This window comes from Zophobas morio, unplaced genomic scaffold (genome assembly GCF_036711695.1).
Source record: "Zophobas morio isolate AGI-343-1 ecotype UQ-CSIRO unplaced genomic scaffold, CSIRO_AGI_Zmor_V1 ptg000031l, whole genome shotgun sequence".
Classification (NCBI taxonomy): domain Eukaryota; kingdom Metazoa; phylum Arthropoda; class Insecta; order Coleoptera; family Tenebrionidae; genus Zophobas; species Zophobas morio.
The window spans coordinates 4671696-4692306 of NW_026972136.1; the positions used below are offsets into that span (position 1 = coordinate 4671696).

At 34.1% G+C, this 20611-nt stretch overlaps 3 protein-coding genes across 3 annotated transcripts; 1 reads left to right on the top strand and 2 right to left on the bottom strand.

Annotated features, from left to right (window-relative positions):
* Positions 1-585: 585 nt before the first annotated feature.
* On the bottom strand, positions 586-16599 carry LOC135139589 (acaloleptin A-like). Its single transcript, XM_064069886.1, has 7 exons — positions 16500-16599; positions 16071-16439; positions 12144-12371; positions 6023-6250; positions 3547-3776; positions 1128-1224; positions 586-1034 (listed from the first exon to the last, which is right to left on the bottom strand). The coding sequence occupies exons 2-7, from the start codon at positions 16437-16439 to the stop codon at positions 660-662; spliced, it is 1527 nt and encodes a 508-aa protein (XP_063925956.1). The 5' UTR covers positions 16500-16599; the 3' UTR covers positions 586-659.
* Positions 16600-17270: 671 nt separating this feature from the next.
* Positions 17271-18024, top strand: LOC135139520 (acaloleptin A-like). Its single transcript, XM_064069782.1, has one exon. The coding sequence runs from the start codon at positions 17387-17389 to the stop codon at positions 17867-17869; it is 483 nt and encodes a 160-aa protein (XP_063925852.1). The 5' UTR covers positions 17271-17386; the 3' UTR covers positions 17870-18024.
* Positions 17925-18414, bottom strand: LOC135139590 (transmembrane protein 42). Its single transcript, XM_064069888.1, has 3 exons — positions 18319-18414; positions 18116-18262; positions 17925-18062 (listed from the first exon to the last, which is right to left on the bottom strand). Exons 1-3 carry the CDS (start codon positions 18412-18414, stop codon positions 17925-17927), a joined length of 381 nt encoding a protein of 126 aa, XP_063925958.1.
* Positions 18415-20611: the final 2197 nt, after the last annotated feature.

The following is a 20611-nucleotide window of genomic DNA, read 5'->3' on the forward strand; positions in this document are numbered from 1 at the left end:
AAAATACCAGAATGAAATATGATAAATCTTGAGACATTTTGAAAAATTAATTTCGAAACTGAATATCTCGAAAGTCAGTAGTCGTATCGTCTTGGGATTATTTTCCCTAATAAACCCATCATTCCTGCGTTAGCGCAATTTTTTTCATAATTTTTGGACAGCCAGAATCTTTGGAAGATTTCTACACAATTTCGCCAAAAACTCAATTTTTCGATACACTCCTCCACGAATTTTTGTACCTTTCCTTGAAGTCTGCAAAATTAAACAAATTAATTTCTTTTGTCGCTTTTAATCTTTTGAAGTCTTTTAGGGCTTCAGTTCTTCGAAAATTCCTACCATTTTTCGTAAGTCGCCAAAGTCAAATATTGCAATTTTTGGGATTTTATTTAAAAAATTTATTTTAATTCATTTCAAATTTTGTTATAAATTTTGAACATTAATTTAAGATTGGCAATAGAACAGTTCGTTAATACCGATTTTTGGTCACTACTTTTGTATTACTGCATTACGTGACGAAATCCTAATTTCGTACCATTTTTGCAATTATGTATCAAAACAAATAAAATAGTCTATTATCCTTTTATTAAAAAATAAATAAGTACACATTTTCAAAAAATATCACAAACAATATTACGAACACATCTTCACGTTAAATCCCTTCACCACCTGAAGGTTCCTCCAACGTGCCACGTGGGTTTCGCCTTGTTGGGTCCACGAATAACTTTTCCCCATCCAGCGTTAAAATCGTGGTCTTTTCCCTTATGATTAACTTCGATTTGGCCCTTGGTGTTTCCATCCTCGTCCCTTCCGAGGTCGGGATTTACGGACCATCCACCATTTTGTTGTTGACCAGGCTGGGGAACATTGGGAGCTCCTGGTTGAAGGGAACGTCCGACGCGACGCAATTCGTAGACTTCTTCAGGAGAGTAAACTTCGAAGACGTCTTCGACTTCAGGGTCGTACTGGTATTCGGACACAGGAATGGCAGAAACGGCAACTAGTGCCACAAGAAGAATGACAAGTTTTCCGTACATCTGAAAGAAAAGTAGATAAAATGTTAGTTTTTGGCGAATTTTATGTTTTATCTTGAAATACTAACTTTTAGATGTATTTAATCAAAAACTCACCCTGTGATTGCGTAGAAGAGCAGAAGACTCGTCAAAAACGTAGTTTAGAGTACAAACGTTGTTCTGAGGTAGAGAATTGGAGAAGATACTTTTATACCTGTAACCGTGTGGAATCGGGGATCACCGCAGTTGCGAGTTGATTCACCTTTCTTCGATTAAATTTTAAAGACACCGCTTGATTGGGGAAATAATATTTCTGATAAAGAAAAGAAAAACAACGAAAATTACGTCATTACAAGTAACATTCATGTATTTTTAAATATACGTGATTTTTCTCGAAAGCACGCGATTTGAAAGTGCAATGGTAATTAATTCTTAAATAAAGAAGAATGAGTTCTATGCATGCATCATACGATATCACTGACATGAAATATATGGTAGAAAACAAAATAATTTGACATGCTACATTCATATTTTGTCAACGTAAGAGCACGAAATAGTGGTTTTCCGTTTACGTATGCCTATCGTCGGTGTCAATTTTAATTAGAGAGAAAATCTCCGAAACTACTATACCGATTGTTGTCCAATTATGTATGTATATTTTATGTGAGCTGTTCGTAATCTGAAAAAAGAATTGCGATTTATCATGTTTACGACCACTTTAACAAATTTTAAGGGGGAGAGCAGTCGATTTTTCAGTTAAATTGTGAACAGTTTTGATTTCTTTATCATGTGTATCTATAATAGAATCCACCTACAATTTCAATTTTTTTATATATTTGATTTCCCTAATTTTATATAAGCCTTTAGTTCTTCGAAAATTTCTACCACTTTTCCGAAATCAGTAAAATGAAATATAGCAATTTTTGAGGTATTTTAAAATCTGATTTTGAAACCGAATATCTTAAAAACTAATCGTCGTACAAAGTTGGGATTATTTTCTCTGACAGATGCATCATTTCTAGGTAAACATGATTTTTTTTCATCATTTTTGGGCCCCCGGTTTTCCCGAATCCTTCTAAATACCTCGTTAACAAAAATACCACGATTGCTCCCATATTTTCAACGATAGCACTCAAGCTTGGACTGTGATCATCAAGATGGTTTGATTTTCAATTGAACTCGTCGCAATCTATTTCCAGAATTTTTTTGGATTCGTAGGTAACTTAGCCAAATGTCCAATTTTTCAGTATCCTCGATTTTAAAATTTCTGACTTTCTCTCGAGCATCTTCGAAATTGAGCAAGGAAATTTTTTATTGATGTGAATCGCTTGAAGTGTTTCCGGTTACAGTTTTGTGAAAATTCTTACCATTTTTCCAAAATCGACAAAGTGAAATAAGGCAATTTTTAAGATATTTTAAAAATTCGATTTTGGAACCGCATATTTTGAGGACTAGTCGTTGTATCGACTTGGAACTACTTTCCCTAATAAAACCATCATTCTTGCGTGAGCATGATTTTTTTTTATAATTTTCGAGTAGCCAGTTTTTCCGAAATCGAGGTAAATACGTCCTTAACAAAAATGCCACGATTACTAAGGAATTTTCGATGATAGCCCTCAATCTTGGTCCGGTACCTCCGATGTGCTACATTTTTGGCTTCAGCTCGTTGAAATCTGTCTTCCAGAATTTTTTGAGGATTTTTAGGCAATTTCACGAAAATCTCAATTTTGAAAATTCCACATGTATGAAATTTTAACACCTTCCTCAAGCACTTTCGAAACGTAACCAGAGAAGATTATTTTGTTTCTTTTGATACCCTGAAGTCTTTTACGGCTTCCGTTCATCACAAATTCCTGCCATTTTTCCAAAAACGCCAAAATGAAATATGATAAATCTTGAGATATTTTGAAAAATTGATTTCGAAACTGAATATATCGAAAGTCAGTAGTCGTATCGTCTTAGGATTATTTTCCTTAATAAACCCATCATTCCTGTGTTTGCGCGATTTTTTTCATAATTTTTGGACAGCCAGAATCTTTGGAAGATTTCTACACAATTTCGCCAAAAATTCAATCTTTCGAAACCCTCCTCCACGAATTTTTTTACCTTTCCTTAAGAGTCTGCGCAATTAAACAAATTAATTTCTTTTGTCGCTTTTAGTCCTTTGAAGTCTTTTAGGGCTTCAGTTCTTCGAAAATTCCTACCATTTTGCGTAAGTCGCCAAAGTCAAATATTGCAATTCTTGGGATTTTATTTTAAAAATTTATTTTTAATTCATTCCAAATTTTGTTATAAATTTTGAACATTAATTTAAGATTGGCAACAGAACAGTTCGTTAATACCCATTTTTGGTCACTACTTTTGTATTACTGCATTATATGACGAAATCCTAATTTCGTACCATTTTTACAATAATCTATTAAAACAAATGTAATAGTCTATTATCCTTTTATTAAAAAATAAATATTTAAGTACACATTTTTAAAAAATATCACAAACAATATTACGAACACATCTTCACGTTAAATCCCTTCACCACCTGAAGGTTCCTCCAACGTGCCACGTGGGTTTCGCCTTGTTGGGTCCACGAATAACTTTTCCCCATCCAGCGTTAAAATCGTGGTCCTGTCCTTTATGATTAACTTCGATTTGGCCCTTGGTGTTTCCATCCTCGTCCCTTCCGAGGTCGGGGTTTACGGACCATCCACCATTTTGTTGTTGACCAGGCTGGGGAACATTGGGAGCTCCTGGTTGCAGCGAACGTCTGACACGATGCAACTCGTAGACTTCTTCAGGAGAGTAAACTTCGAAGACGTCTTCGACTTCAGGGACGTACTGGTATTCGAACATAGGAATGGCAGAAACGGCAACTAGCGCCGCAAGAAGAATAACAGCTTTTCCGTACATCTATCAAAAAAAAAAAAAAAAATAGATTAATAACCAGTTAGTATGAGTTAAATTAAAATTACTTACGTCGTGGCTGTGTGGATGATTAGAAGAGTCGTTGAGGAAGTCACACCGCAAATGTTCTGAGGTGCCGAGTGTTGAACTCGCTTTTATATCTGCAGCCGTTTGGAAAAGGGAATCACCGCAGTTTCACACTGATTCACCTTTCTTTGATAAAGTGACAAAGACCCCGCTTGACTGCAGAAGTAATAATTTCACTGAATTTGCGAGACCTAATGACTATAAAAAGCGAAAACTACGTGATTGCAGGTAATCTGAGTCGTCGTAAAACACGTTCGTTTAAACGTGAGTTTCTCGTGAGTGAACAATGGATTTCTCTAGAGTAATGAATTTTTTACGATATGGGGATTGACAGGTGGGAAGTACATTGCCCTGTGAATAAAAACGAGAATTTGTAAGGTACTCAGTAAAATTAGTTGGTCGCAAATGAGAGAATAATTGTCAAGTTTAGGAGATAATTCAGTGTCAAGAGTATTCTGAAATTAATTGATACTTAAAGTAAATAGACAAAAACGTAATAATAAATATTAAACGCCCTAAAAATTATGGCAGTTCAAAGTTGGGTGAATACCCGTGTCAGATTCCTTCAACAACAGCTGCATTTTCGAGACAGAATGCTTCCCACGAACTGGTTGGGTATTCCCATACCAGCTGGCAGCGTTTATGCGGTAAATGTGATTTATTTTGATTAACTGTGATCAGCACTACAATAAGCAACGACCGAACTTCCCTCTGTCTTGAAACACATTCGTCACCTCATGCATCTTAGAAAACATTTTTTTTTAATTAAAGTAACTCAGATTATTTATTAATTATACACATTCACAATATAACAAAAAAAAACGTAGCATAACTGAATATTCATTTAAATTTCGCCCCAGGTAAATTTCCCCTCGATGTACCACGTTTCTTGGCCCTTGTTGAGTCTTTGCGCTTATCCTCGATTTTTATCTGACCCCTCGTATTTCCATCCTCGCTCCTACCAAGATCTGGTTTAAAAACCCACGGACCGTTTTGATTTTGGTTTCCTTACTGGTTATTAGGGTCTTGTTGGACGGACTTCTCTTACAGGATTTGCACATGCAATAATTACCAGAGTTACAAGAACAAAAAGTTGACCGATTTTGACTATTTTAGTTGTTTTAGTATTTGGTTTGTTGTTGTTTGAAGTGTAAAGCAGCTGATAGCGAAAATGAATTTTGTAATTTATTTATTTATAGTGAGTAAAGTGCAGCTGTGGTGCGAACGGTTTTTGGGAATAACCGATGAGCTTGCTAAAAATGTTTTATCTTGAAGATAAAAAGATTTTGTGTGGATAGTTCAATTTGTTTTGAAAGAGGTATTTACAAAGTTTGAGCAGTTAGGCAATTTTTTAAAATTATTATTCACTTTGTTTAATTTTATTAGGTGTCAGTAGTTAGGTGTTGTAGCCTTTTTTTGTGTTCTCGTTTTTTTTTGTGACATTTTTATACACTTTTTGTCGTCTTTCTCCCTCTTGTATAGTGACTACTATTTGTAGTACTTTTTGTCGCCTTTCTTCGTCACCTAAGTCTTTATCTTGACGGCGTGACTTAATTAAACACAAAAAACAAGAATATTTTTATTAATGTAGCCGAGGATATTTTCGTGTTTTTTATTTTATTCTATTTTTGTTTTCGTGTAGAAGTAAATTTCTAATTTGCTATTATTTTTGATGTGCCCTCAAATAAATTAAAATTTTAGGAAATTTGTTAAATTCCTATTAATTCTATAGATTATATCAGTTTTCAGAAGAAAGTTCTTACTTCAGACGAATCAGTAGGTAAATATTTTTTTACAAAAATTCGTAAAATTAACGCTATAACAAAAAATGTTCGTTGGAACAGTAAACACTTGTTTATAATTATATAGTATTATCTTTATTATTATTTGGCACCGCTACTTGATACAAAACTGTTTTCAATTTTACATTATTAACTTACAAAAAATTTAAATAAATAAATAAATTTATACAAAAATCATAAATAAAACAACAGGAACAACTTTCATCGACATTTCCTTCTTCACCACCTGTAGGTACCTCCAACGTGCCAAGTGGGTTTGGCCTTGTTGGGTCCTCGAATAACCTTTCCCCATCCAGCATTAAAGTCGTGGTCTTTTCCTTTGTTTTGAATTTCAATTTGACCTCTGGTGTTTCCTTTATCGTCCCTTCCCAGATCAGGACTCACCTTCCACCCTCCATTTTGCTGGGAAGGTTGAGGGAAATTGGGAGCTCCTCCTTGAAGAGACCGTCTGATGCGATGGATTTCATAGATCTCTTCGGGAGACAATTCCTCGTAAACGTCTTGGACTTCGGGGTCGTACTGGTACTCGGAGTAAGGTATGGCAGAGACGGCAGCTAAGGCCACTAGGAGAATTACGATTTTGCCATACATCTGAAAACAAACGTAATTTTTTACTTTTATTTTTATTTAATTAAAAAATATATCTTCTTACTTTGTAGCTGCCTTGAAGTCTTCGTAATCACTTAATTAGGAAGTGGAAGATTGGACGGTTTAAGATGCTGTGATGAGAGAAGAGCGCTTTCACATTATATAGCTACTACTCTGGATTCGAAAACGGGGATTACCAAAGTTTGTAGCTCTTCTGTACAAAAATTTTAAATATCTTATCACAAATGAGATAATGACTTCATCGTATCATGGGCAGTTACGCTTAACGTTGTAAAAAAGTAAGCGAATAGTTGTTAATTATATACAAGGAATTTCGTTTCACTCAGAGGCTGGGAATTTGCATCAGATTTATTTATTTATTTTTTTTTTGTTGTGGGTGATGAATCAAAAGTTTTGAAATGATAATGAGTTATTTTAGATGTGAAGTACATTGCTCCGGTTCGATGGCACAAAAAAAGCACTCGCATTGTGTAAACTGTTATATGTTTATGAGATATTAGGTGTCAAGGTCGCTTTACATTAATATTAAGTAATTTATGGGGGACTGCTACAAAACACAATATTTTAGATAAAACTTATTACATAAAATTTTAGGGCAGTCGGTTTTGCACTTTTTTAAGTTAAAGTTCATCTTTTTTGCAAAAATCTGGAAATCTAAGGTAAAATGAAAGTCAAGACAGATTCATATACTACAGGTACCGAAATGTAGTACATATTTTATAAAGTTTAAATACCGTTTACTATGCAAAATTTTGAGATGACGTCATTACATTTTTTTGTGATGTGATCAGCCAAATTCTAGTTAGCGTTTTACCATCTACTATATCAATTGAATATTTTTTTGGATCGCGAGTACATGGCCTTATGAGGAATAAGGAAAAAATTTCATTATTTCGAGGACTATAATGACTTCTAAGGCACAAGAAATCGAAAAGACTACGATTTCAAAAAATTCCAAAGATTTTAAAATTTTCAGAAATGATCCCAAGAACAAAAAACTTCAAAAGTAAAGACTGCGAAGTTACAAAAATTGCAAAGAGTACAAATTGCATTCGAGCACTTCAAAAACCCCAAGAACCCAAAGAAGTTCAAAGACTCCAAGGGCTTCAGAGATTGCAAAATTCAAAGAATTTTAAAGCTTTTCAAAATTTCACGAAAATTTTCAAGTTTTACAGGGCCCTGGGGATGATGCAATTTTAGAAGATTTTCACGATTCCCATGTTTCTCAAGAGTAGGTACATTGTTCGTTTAAAATTTCTAGAAATGTAGGACCTCTAGGATTGGCAAGACTTCAAAAAATCCAAAATCCACAAGGATTTTGAAGACTCTAAATCAAAAAATTTAAAAGACAGAATACACATAACAACTTTCGAGAAAAACAAGGGTTCCTAAGAGTCAAAACACATACAGATGCTCTAAACGCTTTCAAAAGTTCCACAGATTTTATAAACTTCAAGAAAAACTCTAAAGGCTTAAGGATTTGGAAAAATTCAAAAGTTCACTAAAGATTGCAAAAACTATATTCTGAAAACAAGTTAAAAATTTCGCAAACAACCTGTCCACTAGTTTCGGAGATTATCCCTAATGAAAAGGCAAAATATAAGCCCCGCCCACCCACCCTATCTCAATTGTGATGATTTGTTTTTATATTCGAGAGCCAAATTGGAACTTAAATACAAAATTCTTAATATTTCTCTACAAGAAATTACCATGTAACACATTTTTTTGAATTTCGTGTTATTCAAAGAATACTAAGAAAAAAGGGGCCAAATATAAGCCCCGCCCACCCGCCCTGTCTCAATTCTGATGATTTTTTTTTGTTCGTCGTAAGCCGAGGGGCGGAGCTTAATTGTAAAATCGATATTTTCTTACAAAAATTTACCATTTTAAATGTGTCTTAAGTTTCTACGAATAAAAAATCCTCACAATTGAAACGGGGTGGGTGGGCGGGGTTTATATTTTGCCTTTTTTTCTTAATATACGTAGTGTCCTTTGAACAACACGATACTCAAAAACATGTTTTAATTTCTTGTAAAGAAATAAGTATTTTGCAGTTAAGCTCCACCCCTCCCTTGGTTCACGGCGAATAAAAAAAATCATCACAATTGAGACAGGGCGGGTGGGCGGGCATACATTTTGCTTTGTAGTTTAAATATGTGTAGACTTCTATTGACAACATGAAACTTAAAACATGTTTAAAATGGCCCCATAATTTCAAAATGCATATTTCCTAACAAAAACCATTTTAACCATGTTTTAAGTTTCTTGTTATGAAAAGATGGCTATGTATATTAAGAAAAAAAGGGACAAATATAAACCCCGCCCACCCGCCCGATCTCAATTCTGATGATTTTTTTTTATACGTCATAAACCGAGGGGCGGAGCTTAATTGTAAAATCGATATTTTCTTACAAAAATTTACCATTTTAAACGTGTCTTGAGTTCCTAAGAATAAAAAAATCCTTACAGTTGAGACGGGGTGGGTGGGCGGGGTTTATATTTTGCTCTTTTTTCTTAATATACATAGTATTCTTTGAAGAACACGATACTCAAAAACATGTTTTTAATTTCTTGTAAAGAAATAAGTATTTTGCAGTTAAGCTCCACCCCTCCCTTGGTTCACGGCGAATAAAAAAAATCATCACAATTGAGACAGGGCGGGTGGGCGGGCATACATTTTGCTTTGTTGTTTAAATATGTGTAGACTTCTATTGACAACATGAAACTTAAAACATGTTTAAAATGGCCCCATAATTTCAAAATGCATATTTCCTAACAAAAACCATTTTAACCATGTTTTAAGTTTCTTGTTATCAAAAGATGGCTATGCATATTAAGAAAAAAAAGGCCAAATATAAGCCCCGCCCACCCGCCCGATCTCAATTCTGATGATTTTTTTTTATTCGTCATAAACCGAGGGGCGGAGCTTAATTGTAAAATCGATATTTTCTTACAACAATTTACCATTTTAAACGTGTCTTGAGTTCCTAAGAAAAAAAAAAATCCTTACAGTTGAGACGGGGTGGGTGGGCGGGGTTTATATTTTGCCCTTTTTTCTTAATATACATAGTATTCTTTAAAGAACACGATACTCAAAAACATGTTTTTAATTTCTTGTAAAGAAATAAGTATTTTGCAGTTAAGCTCCACCCCTCCCTTGGTTCACGGCGAATAAAAAAAATCATCACAATTGAGACAGGGCGGGTGGGCGGGCATACATTTTGCTTTGTTGTTTAAATATGTGTAGACTTCTATTGACAACATGAAATTTAAAACATGTTTAAAATGGCCCCATAATTTCAAAATGCATATTTCCTAACAAAAACCATTTTAACCATGTTTTAAGTTTCTTGTTATGAAAAGATGGCTATGTATATTAAGAAATAAAGGGACAAATATAAGCCCCGCCCACCCGCCCGATCTCAATTCTGATGATTTTTTTTATTCATCGTAAGCCGAGGGGCGGAGCTTAATTGTATAATCGATATTTTCTTACAAAAATTTACTATTTTAAACGTGCCTTGAGTTTCTAAGAATAGAAAAATCCCCACAATTGAAACGGGGTGCGCGGGCGGGGTTTATATTTTGCCTTTTTTTCTTAATATACATAGTATTCTTTGTACAACACGATACTCAAAAACATGTTTTTAATTTCTTGTAAAGAAATAAGTATTTTGCAGTTAAGCTTCGTCCCTTGGTTCACGGCGAATAAAAAAAAATCATCACAATTGAGACAGGGCGGGTGGGCGGGCTTACATTTTGCTTTTTGTTTTAATATCAGTAGACTTCTATTGACAACATGCAACTTAAAACATGTTTAAAATGGCCCCATAGTTGCAAAATCCATATTTCCTTACAAGAACCATTTTAATTATGTTTTAAGTTTCTTGTTATCAAAAGATGGCTATGCATATTAAGAAAAAAAGGGCCAAATATAAGCCCCGACCACCCGCCCCGTCTCAATTCTGATGATTTTTTCTATTCGTCGTAAGCCGAGGGGCGAAGCTTAATTGTAAAATCGATATTTAATTACAAAAATTTACCATTTTAAAGCTGTCTTGAGTTTCTAAGAATAAAAAAATCCTCACAATTGAGACGTGGTGGGTGGGCGGAGTTTATATTTTGCCTTTTTTTTCTTAATATACATAGTAATCTTTGAACAACACGATACTCAAAAACATGTTTTAATTTTCTTGTAAAGAAATAAGTATTTTGCAGTTAAGCTTCGTCTCTTGGTTCACGGCGAATAAAAAAAAATATCACAATTGAGACAGGGCGGGTGGGCGGGTTTATATTTTGCCTTTTTATTTTAATATCTGTAGACTTCAACTGACAACATGAAACTTAAAACATGTTTAAAATGGCCCCATAGTTGCAAAATTCATATTTCCTTACAAAAACCATTTTAACCATGTTTTAAGTTTCTTGTTATCAAAAGATGGCTATGCATATTAAGAAAAAAAGGGCCAAATATAAGCGCTGCCCACCCACCCTTTCGCAATTCTGATGATTTTTTTTTATTCGTCGTAAGCCGAAGGGAGGAGCTTAATTGTAAAATCCTTATTTTTGTACGAGAAATTACCATGTGAAATATGTTCTTAAGTAATTGTGTTATACAAAGAAAACTAAATGTATTAATTAAAAAAGAAAACTAAAAGAGAAGCCCCACCCACCCGTCTCGATCGCAACCGTGATGAATTTTTCATTCGTTGTCAGACCGAGGGGCGGAGCGTAATTGCAAAATCGATATTTCCCTATACAAATTTACGATTTTAAACACGTTTTAGTTTCTTGTTGTGAAAAGATGACTAGGTATACATATTAAGAAAAAAATGCAAAATGTAACCCCGCCCACCCGCCCTATCTCAATTGCGATGATTTTTTTATTCGTCGTGAACCAAGGGGAGAAGCTTAATTGCAAAATCCTTATTTCTCTACAAGAAATAAAAAACATGTTTTTGAGTATCGTATTGTTGAAAGAATAATACCTATCTTTATTGAGAAAAAAACAAGCCAAAATTTAACCCCCACCCATATCCATCCTAAGATCAATTTTGAATGAAAGGGGCGAAGTCTAATTGCAACATCGATACTTTCCTACAAAAATTTACCATTTTAAAAATGAAATAATTTCATTTATTGCCCTGGAACGATGGTCTAGTTCTTCATAAAATTTATTAAGACATTATTGCAATTAAGTCCGTCGGCCGACTCTCTACTTTTACATTTCTCGACCTTTCATGACCCCTAGAATACGAGGAAATAGGCTTCCCGTTTCCGTCTGTCTGTGTCTGTCCGTCTGTCTGTCTGAAGTTCAGTAACCTTACACAAATCTTTTCTTCTGAATAAATAGACCCCTTTTTAATATCTAGATTTCGGTATCTTTTAAAATATACAGTATATCACAGGATTAAGAGCTTTTTTTACTTTTTATTTTAAATAAAAAACTAAACGGAATAGAAATTTGCCTTGGCTTAAAACAAGCATCTCACCTACAAAAACGTTTAAATAATGCAGATTTTTTAAATAAATACATTTTTATCCAGATCATTTAATCAAAAAAATCTCAATTTTTGTAATGTAACAACTAAATCGGCCCGGTCGAGTTTTTGTAAAATTTTTGGAATATCAACGTCATAAATAAGAAGAGTTACATATCTACTAATAAACTTTATTCATAAAATAAAAAATAAATAAACGATAGGAACAAATTCAACCAACATTTCCTTCTTCACCACCTGTAGGTTCCCCCAACGTGCCACGTGGGTTTGGCCTTGTTGGGTCCTCGAATCACTTTTCCCCATCCAGCATTAAAGTCGTGGTCTTTTCCTTTGTTTTGAATTTCAATTTGGCCTCTGGTGTTTCCTTTATCGTCCCTTCCCAGATCAGGGCTCACCTGCCATCCACCATTTTGCTGGGAAGGTTGAGGGAAATTGGGAGCTCCTCCTTGAAGAGAACGTCTGATCCGATGGATTTCATAGATCTCTTCGGGAGACAATTCCTCGTAAACGTCTTGGACTTGGGGGTCGTACTGGTACTCGGAGTCAGGTATGGCAGAGACGGCAGCTAAGGCCACTAGGAGAATTACGATTTTGGCATACATCTGAAAGCAAACGCAATTTTTTACTATTATTTTTATTTAATTAAAAAATATATATTCTTACTTTGTAGCTGCCTTGAGGTCTTCGTAATCACTTAATTAGTATGTGGAAGATTGGACGGTTTAAGATGCTCTGATGAGAGAAGAGCGCTTTCACATTATATAGCCACTACTCCGGATTCGAAAAAGGGGATTACCAAAGTTTGTAGCTCTTCTGTACAAATGTCTTATCATAAAAGAGATAATTATTTCATCCTATCAGTGGGTAATTACGCTTAACTGTTGTAAAAAGTAAGTGAATAGTTGTTAATTGTATAATACAAGGAATTCCATTTCACTCAGAGATTGGGAATTTGCATCAGATTTATTTATTTATTTTTTTTTGTTATGAATGATGAATCAAGAGTTTTAAAATGATAATGAGCAATTTTAGATGTGAAGTACATTGCTCCGGTTTGATGCGACAAAAAAAACACTCGCATTGTGTAAACTGTTATATGTTTATGAGATGTTAGGTGTCAAGGTCGCTTTACATTAATGTTAAGTAAGTTATAGGAGACCACTACAAAACACAATATTTTAGATAACATTTATTAACTATATGAAATTTTAGGGCAGTCGGTTTTGCATTTTTTAAGTTAAAGTTCATCTTCTTTGCAAAGATTTGTATTTGTAAATCTAAGGTAAAATAAAACTCAAGGCAGATTCATACACCACAGGTATATGAATGTGCCACTATATGTATTATTTTATAAAGTTTAAATAGCATTTACTACGCAAAATTTTGAGATGACGTTACTACATTTTTAGTGAGGTGATCAGTCAAATTTTAGTTAGCGCTTTACCATCTACTATATCAGTTGACTAAATTTGTTTTTTTTTTTTGGATCCCGCAAATATTACGAGAATTCTCAAGTTTTCGAGGGTCATGGAGATATTGGAATTTTAGAAGATTTTCTCGATTCCCAAGTTTCTCCAGAGTACATGGTTCGCTTAAAATTCCTAGAAAAATAGGACCTGTAGGACTTGCAAAACTTCAAAAAATCCATAATCCACAAAGATCCCAAAGACTGGAACTCAAAAAATTTAAAAGACAAAATAATCTTTAAAACTTCGAGGAATAACAAGAGCTCCTAGGAGTCAAACACTTACAGATACTCTAAAAGCTTTCAAAAATTCCACAGATTTTAAAAACTAAGAAAAAAGGCAAAATGTAGCCCCGCCCACCCTATCTCAATTGTGTTGATTTTTTTTATTCGTCGTGAGCCAAGGGGACGGAACTTAACTGCAAAATCCTTATTTCTCTACGAGAAATTAAAAACATGTTTTTGAGTATCTTATCTTTTATTTTGCAGTTAAGTTTCGTTCCTTGGTACACGGCAAATAAAAAAAATCATCAGAATTGAGACAGGGCGGGTGGGCGGGCTAACATTTTGCCTTTTTGTTTTAATATCTGTAGACTTCTATTGACAACATGAAACTTAAAACATGTTTAAAATGGCCCCATAGTTGCAAAATCCATATTTCCTTACAAAAACTATTTTAACCGTGTTTTGAGCTTCTTGTTATGGAAAGATGGCTATGTATATTAAGAAAAAGGGGCCAAACATAAGCCCCGCCCACCCACCCCATCTCAATTCTGATGATTTTTTTTTTATTCGTCATAAGCCGAGGGGCGGAGCTTAATTGTAAAATTAATAGTTTCTTACAAAAATTTACCATTTTAAACATGTCTTGAGTTTCTAAGAATAAAAAAATCCTCACAATTGAGACGGGGTGGGTGGGCGGGGTTTATACTTCGCCTTTTTTTTTCCTAGTATACATAGTATTCTTTGAACAACACGATACTCAAAAACATGTTTTTAATTTCTTGTAAAGAAATAAGTATTTTGCGGCTAAGCTTCGTCCCTTGGTTCACGGTGAATAAAAAAAAATTATCACAATTTAGACAGGGCGGGTGGGCGGGCTTACATTTTGCCCTTTTGTTTTAATATCTGTAGACTTCTATTGACAACATGAAATTTAAAACATGTTTAAAATGGCTCCACAGTTGCAAAATCCATATTTCCTTACAAAAACCATTTTAACCATGTTTTTAAGTTTCTGGTTATCACAAGATGGCTATGCATATTAAGAAAAAAAAGAGCCAAATATAAGCCCCGCCCACCCGCCCGATCTCAATTCTGATGATTTTTTTTATTCGTCGTAAGCCGAGGGGCGGAGATTAATTGTAAAATCGATATTTTCTTACAAAAATTTACCATTTTAAATGTGTCTTAAGTTTCTAAGAATAAAAAAATCCTCACAATTGAGACGGGGTGGGTAGGCGGGGTTTATATTTTGCCTTTTTTTCTTAATATACATAGTATTTTTTGAACAACACGATACCCAAAAACATGTTTTTAATTTCTTGTAAAAAAATAAGTATTTTGCAGTTAAGCTCGATCCCTTGGTTCACGGCAATTAAAAAAAAATTATCACGATTGAGAGAGGGCGGGTGGGCGGGCTTACATTTTGCCTTTTTGTTTTAATATGTGTAGACTTCTATTCACAACATGAAACTTAAAACATGTTTAAAATGGCCCCATAGTTGTAAAATCATTTTAACCATTTTAACCATGTTTTAAGTTAATTGTTATCAAAAGATGGCTATGTATATTAAGAAAAAGAGCCAAATATAAGCCCCGCCCACCCGCCCTCTCTCAATTCTGATGATATTTTTTATTCGTCGTAAGCCGAAGGGAGGAGCGTAATTTCAAAATCGATATTTCCTTATACAAATTTACGATTTTAAACATGTTTTAAGTTTCTTGTTGCGAAAAGATGACTATATTACATATTAAGAAAATGGGGAGGAGCTTAATTGCAAAATCCTTATTTCTCTACAAAAAATAAAAAACATGTTTTCGAGTATTGTATTGTTGAAAGAATACCATGTATACTTAGAAAAAAACAAACCAAAAATTAAGCCCGACACATATCCATCCCAAGATCAATTGTGATGAATTTTTCATTCGTCGTCAAACCATTTTAAAAATGAAATAATTTCATTTATTGCCCTGTAACGATGGTCTAGCTCTTCGTAAAATTTATTAAGTCATTGTTGTAATTAAGTCCGTCTCTACTTTTACATTTCTCGACTTTTCATGACCCCTAGAGTACGAAGAAATAGGCCTCCCGTTTCCGTGTGTCTGTGTGTCTGTCTTACAAATTTTTGCTTCTGAATAAATAGACTTTTTAAATATCTAGATTTCGGTATTTTTTAAAATATGCAGTATATCACAGAATCAAGAGCTTTTTTTTATTTTCTATTTTAAAGAAAAACTAAACGGAAAAGAAATTGACTTAAAACAAGCATTTCGCCTACAAAAATGTCTAAATAATGCAGATTTTTTAAATAAATATATTTTTATCCAGATAATAATAATTTAATCAAAATTTGCAAAATGTAAATATGAACGTCATAAATAAGAAGAGTTACATTTCTACTAATAATCTTTATTCATAAAATAAAAAATAAATAAACAATAGGAACAACTTCAATCAACATTTCCTTCTTCACCACCTGTAGGTTCCTCCAACGTGCCACGTGGGTTTGGCCTTGTTGGGTCCTCGAATCACTTTTCCCCATCCAGCATTAAAGTCGTGGTCTTTTCCTTTGTTTTGAATTTCAATTTGACCTCTGGTGTTTCCTTTATCGTCTCTTCCCAGATCAGGGCTCACCTGCCACCCTCCATTTTGCTGGGAAGGTTGAGGGAAATTGGGTGCTCCTCCTTGAAGAGAACGTCTGATACGATGGATTTCATAGAGTTCTTCGGGAGAATATTCCTCGTAAGCGTCCTGGACTTCGGGGTCGTACTGGTACTCGGAATAAGGTATGGCAGAGACGGCAGCTAAGGCCACAAGAAGAATTGAGATTTTGGCATACATCTGAAAAATTTGAAAAACAAGTTAGTCTACGTGTTTTTTATATGTGTAAAATATTCTTACTTTGTGTGATTGTTGACTCTACTGGTTGGACAGCTGAAGACGATGTGGTGTGAAAAGAGAGTTTCAGTTTATATATTCACCACTTTAAACTAAGAAAGGGGATTACCAAAGAAATCCGAAGTTTTTTATCACAGAAAAGATAATGTTTTCACTGAGTTCGTGAGCAATTACGCTTAACTGTTGTAATAAACAAATATGTGTTAATTGTAAACAAAAATTACAGACAAAGCGTACGCACAGTTGAATAGATAATGAGTTACAGTTGATGTGAAGTACATTGCTCCGGAAAAAAAGTAGATGCATGTGGAATTTATTATTATTAGAGTGAATAAGAAACGTTAGGTGTCAAGGTCGCCTTATGCTGATATTAATAAATAATAAGTTATATTTAGCACTTTTGTTAAATGTAGGTAAGTATTTTGTAATTAAAATTTTCTTCACTTAACCAAATATAAACTATTTACATAATTTATTATCCTTATGTTTGAAACTAACACAAACAATTCGTCCTGAGTGAAGTTTTTGAAAAAAAAAACTGATTTATTATTATTAATTTATTATTTAATCATTCACGGATACACTTAGTAAAAACCAGATGTTATACCATGCAAGCATATACAACAACAACATTTGCAAATACTTTGTTTACATTCTGTGATATCGGGTTTATTTTTGTCGAAAAAACCATTATAATCATTATAAGATAAACTTCTGTGGTAATCAAAAATGCATTACAGCTCATTCGGACATCCCCGATTCCCAGCCTCACAAGTGTTCGACTTTCTCTATCACCACAAGCATGTATAAAATCGACGAAATGTTGATACTTTTTATCAGTCCGTAGTGAACCCGTCTAAACAACATCAAATCGCCAATCTTAATCCAAAATGCTCAAAATCAGCACTTTCCTTCTGGTTGCACTCGTTGCAGCCACCTCTGCATTAATTCCGTCCCACGAATACTATTTCCGACAAAATTCGCCGTACCAACAACACCGACATCAACTCGACCTCCATGATGAAGCCCAATCACCAGCTCTCATCGCCGGAGAATTCTATCGAGTTAGACGGTCTCCTCAACAGTTTGAAGATGTTTATGAAGAGTACTCTCCAGAAGAAGGTTACGAGTTGGAGCGCGTCAGGCGTTCTCTCCAACCTGGTGGTGCTGGGGTACCCAACGGCCCTCAACAAAATGGTGGATGGTCGGTAAACCCCAATCTTGGACGGGACGATAGCGGAAACACCAGAGGGAATGTTGAAGTTAGCCATAAAGGAAAAGACCACGACTTTAATGCAGGATGGGGGAAAGTCATTCGCGGACCCAACAAGGCCAAACCCACTTGGCACGTTGGAGGAACGTACAGGTGGTGAAGAAATTTAGCTTTGTAAAACAATTTATTTATTTATTTATTTATTTATTTACAAATTACGAAGTTTTTGAACAGGGAATGTCTTCCTTTGGTTGATCTGTTACAATAAGCAGTAGTCCGGTTATAATAATAAACATGCCTGACCACCATATTAAAGTTGTTATTTCTCCAAAAATAAAAAACCCAGTGATAGCCTTAAAAATTAATAAAATCAATAACGAAATTACAACCACATCTATAAACTTACAGACATACAATAGTTAGAGGCTGCACTAATCACAGTTGCTGTTAGAGATGATTCCACGTTTTGTAATGCCTTAACAAATAGTGTCCATACTCCTGCATTACAAATTAACATAAAAATGAAGAATAATACTCTTACGATAAATAATCCCTACAAATATAATAAACTCACAAAGAAATTCATACTTTTCAAACAAAATTATTTACCTCGAACATAGGCAACCCAGACAACTTCCCGAATATACTGGCTGCCGAAGCACAACAACCGCTGAAAACAGCATATTTAACGCTCCCACTCATCATCTTTGTACCGTTTTTCTCTTAACAAGTTAAAATTCGATAAATTAGATCTACGTTACACATTTTTGTTCAATTAAGTACAATAATAGCGGTCTCTGTTGTGTTTTGTGCATGACAACCATTTCTAACCTATACAATGTACAAACAATATTTACCAACTTTTAATACTTTGTCAGGTACAGAACACACTGAATTTACGTATTTTGCATTTATTCGGTACTTTTCCAGTGGTGGTGATGCTTATTACACTCGAACATTATCGAATTCTTATCATTTTCACATTTTTTTGGTTGACAGTAGTGTGTGATTGTCAGAGCAATTTGACATTTAAGTAATAAAGCTCTACCGTATCGATTAAGCTGTGGTTATGGCGAGCGAATCCACGTGTTGCTTTACATAACAAAGAGAATGCGTCTGATGGAGAGCTCTTTGTTGGCGTTACTACTGGTTCTGTTATTTACTCGGTTTGGGTTCTTTGTGCACTGTATGCATTTTAATGTATTCATTTTCTGTATTATTTTTTTGTGTCAAGAATAAATTAACCTGAAATAAATAATGTTGTAATTTAGTTTTGGAGTCACAACTCTCAATTTAACTAAACACTAGTCTATTATTTTACAGAAATGTTTAATAGTTATTATATAACTCAGCAGCGATATAGTTTAAGTGACATGGTTTATAGCAGCTAATAAATTTCTGTGAGAGTACGTTTTCACGACTTTGTCCAGAAGATAATAATCACGGCATCATGGGAATACTCTGCAGTCGCTGATAAATTTAATGCGCACTTTATTATCCACTTTTTTCTTGCAGATACTGCAAGTATTTTTTTCTACGATCTTCCAAGTCATTTCCACTTCCACTTTTCAAATGGTATCTAGCAGCAGATTAACACCTTAGACTGTTGTTTCATCGATGGAAATAAGCGAACATATAACACTTTAAAAGTCAAGAATAGACAACTGTTCCACACGGAAGTGTCAAAACTAAAATAAAAATAAATACAATATAAATAGAATTAAAACTGCGAAAGCAATAAAAACACGATCAAAAATAGCCATTGATTTTTCATGATTTGTCTTTGATTGAATTTTCGTCTTGTCAGATCACGGTCAATTTGAAAGTTTGAGTTGTAAGTGCAACGATCGAAGACAAACCTGTCATTTTTGACTATAGTTTTCATTATTAGTTAATATGCAATCAAATCCAAGTTTAATGCTACACTGAAACGATTTTTTGTGTTGGCAATCCTCAATTATTGATAGGAATACTAGTATGTCAGTTCACACTTTTCAATTTTGACATGAGCGTACCCAATCAACGTGCTGAGAAGATGGCAGCCACTAACCTGGTGTTGTAAATGTCAATTTGGTAATCAGGTCAGGTCAGGTCAAATTTTAAATATATCGCCAATCTGATGAAAAAATTTCGAACGTTAATAGTCACTCGATATAGAAAACAACACGAAAACTTCTATTCTTGTGCCCTTATTTTTTTTTAGTACTGAAGATGCTTTTTAAACAATATTATCAAAATATATTTATTTCTCGAAAAAAAAACCAAATGGGTTTTTATAAAAGTACTGGCACAAATGAACAATCCATTTTTAGTTCAAGTCAGTAGCATTTATCTACACATTTAAATTATTATGACACAATTTTCGAGGAAAGAAGTGTCTATTTTAAATGATTGACAGAATCTCGAGAGCCATGAATGTCATTTTTAAATTATTATGACAGAATTTGCCCCCCCCCCCCATACATTAACTGTCGTATTGCTGAAATAAAACTATATCCATATTAAGAAAAAGAATCCTTGTTTAATTAAGCCCTACCCACCCGCCCTTCTCTATATTGACGAATTTTTCATTTGTTGTCAGATCGAGGGGCGGCGTTTAATTGCAAAATTCATATTTGTTTGATTCTCTAAAAAGATTATTAAAGAATCTTGGGGGTCCCGAGTGACTTTTTTGAGAGGACTATGGAGGAATCTCGGGAATCGAATAAAAAAGTCGTCTAGTAACCTATGAAATTTTTTTAATAATTAAAAATGTGTTTATCCAATGCGTTCATGACCTACTATACGGAACTTAAGGAATCTCAAAAATTCAAGGAAACTAAAAATCTAAGGAATGACAAGAATTTAAAAAAGTATAACATCCAAAGAAATCAAGAAATACAGAAAGAAATCCAAAGGATTA

What these genes read in the sequence shown, in the direction of transcription:
- LOC135139589 (XM_064069886.1), bottom strand. Translation starts at nt 16,439, where the DNA reads ATGTATGCCAAAATCTCAATTCTTCTTGTGGCCTTAGCTGCCGTCTCT. An exon ending in GTTGGAGGAACCTTCAGGTG is followed by an intron (nt 1,225 to 3,546) that starts GTGAAGGGATTT and finishes ACACGGTTACAG; the next exon opens with GTATAAAAGTATCTTCTCCA. An exon ending in CTCTTCTACGCAATCACAGG is followed by an intron (nt 1,035 to 1,127) that starts GTGAGTTTTTGA and finishes CTTTTCTTTCAG; the next exon opens with ATGTACGGAAAACTTGTCAT.
- LOC135139520 (XM_064069782.1), top strand. Translation starts at nt 17,387, where the DNA reads ATGCTCAAAATCAGCACTTTCCTTCTGGTTGCACTCGTTGCAGCCACC.
- LOC135139590 (XM_064069888.1), bottom strand. Translation starts at nt 18,414, where the DNA reads ATGATGAGTGGGAGCGTTAAATATGCTGTTTTCAGCGGTTGTTGTGCT. An exon ending in CTGGGTTGCCTATGTTCGAG is followed by an intron (nt 18,263 to 18,318) that starts GTAAATAATTTT and finishes TTATATTTGTAG; the next exon opens with GGATTATTTATCGTAAGAGT. An exon ending in CCTCTAACTATTGTATGTCT is followed by an intron (nt 18,063 to 18,115) that starts GTAAGTTTATAG and finishes TTAATTTTTAAG; the next exon opens with GCTATCACTGGGTTTTTTAT.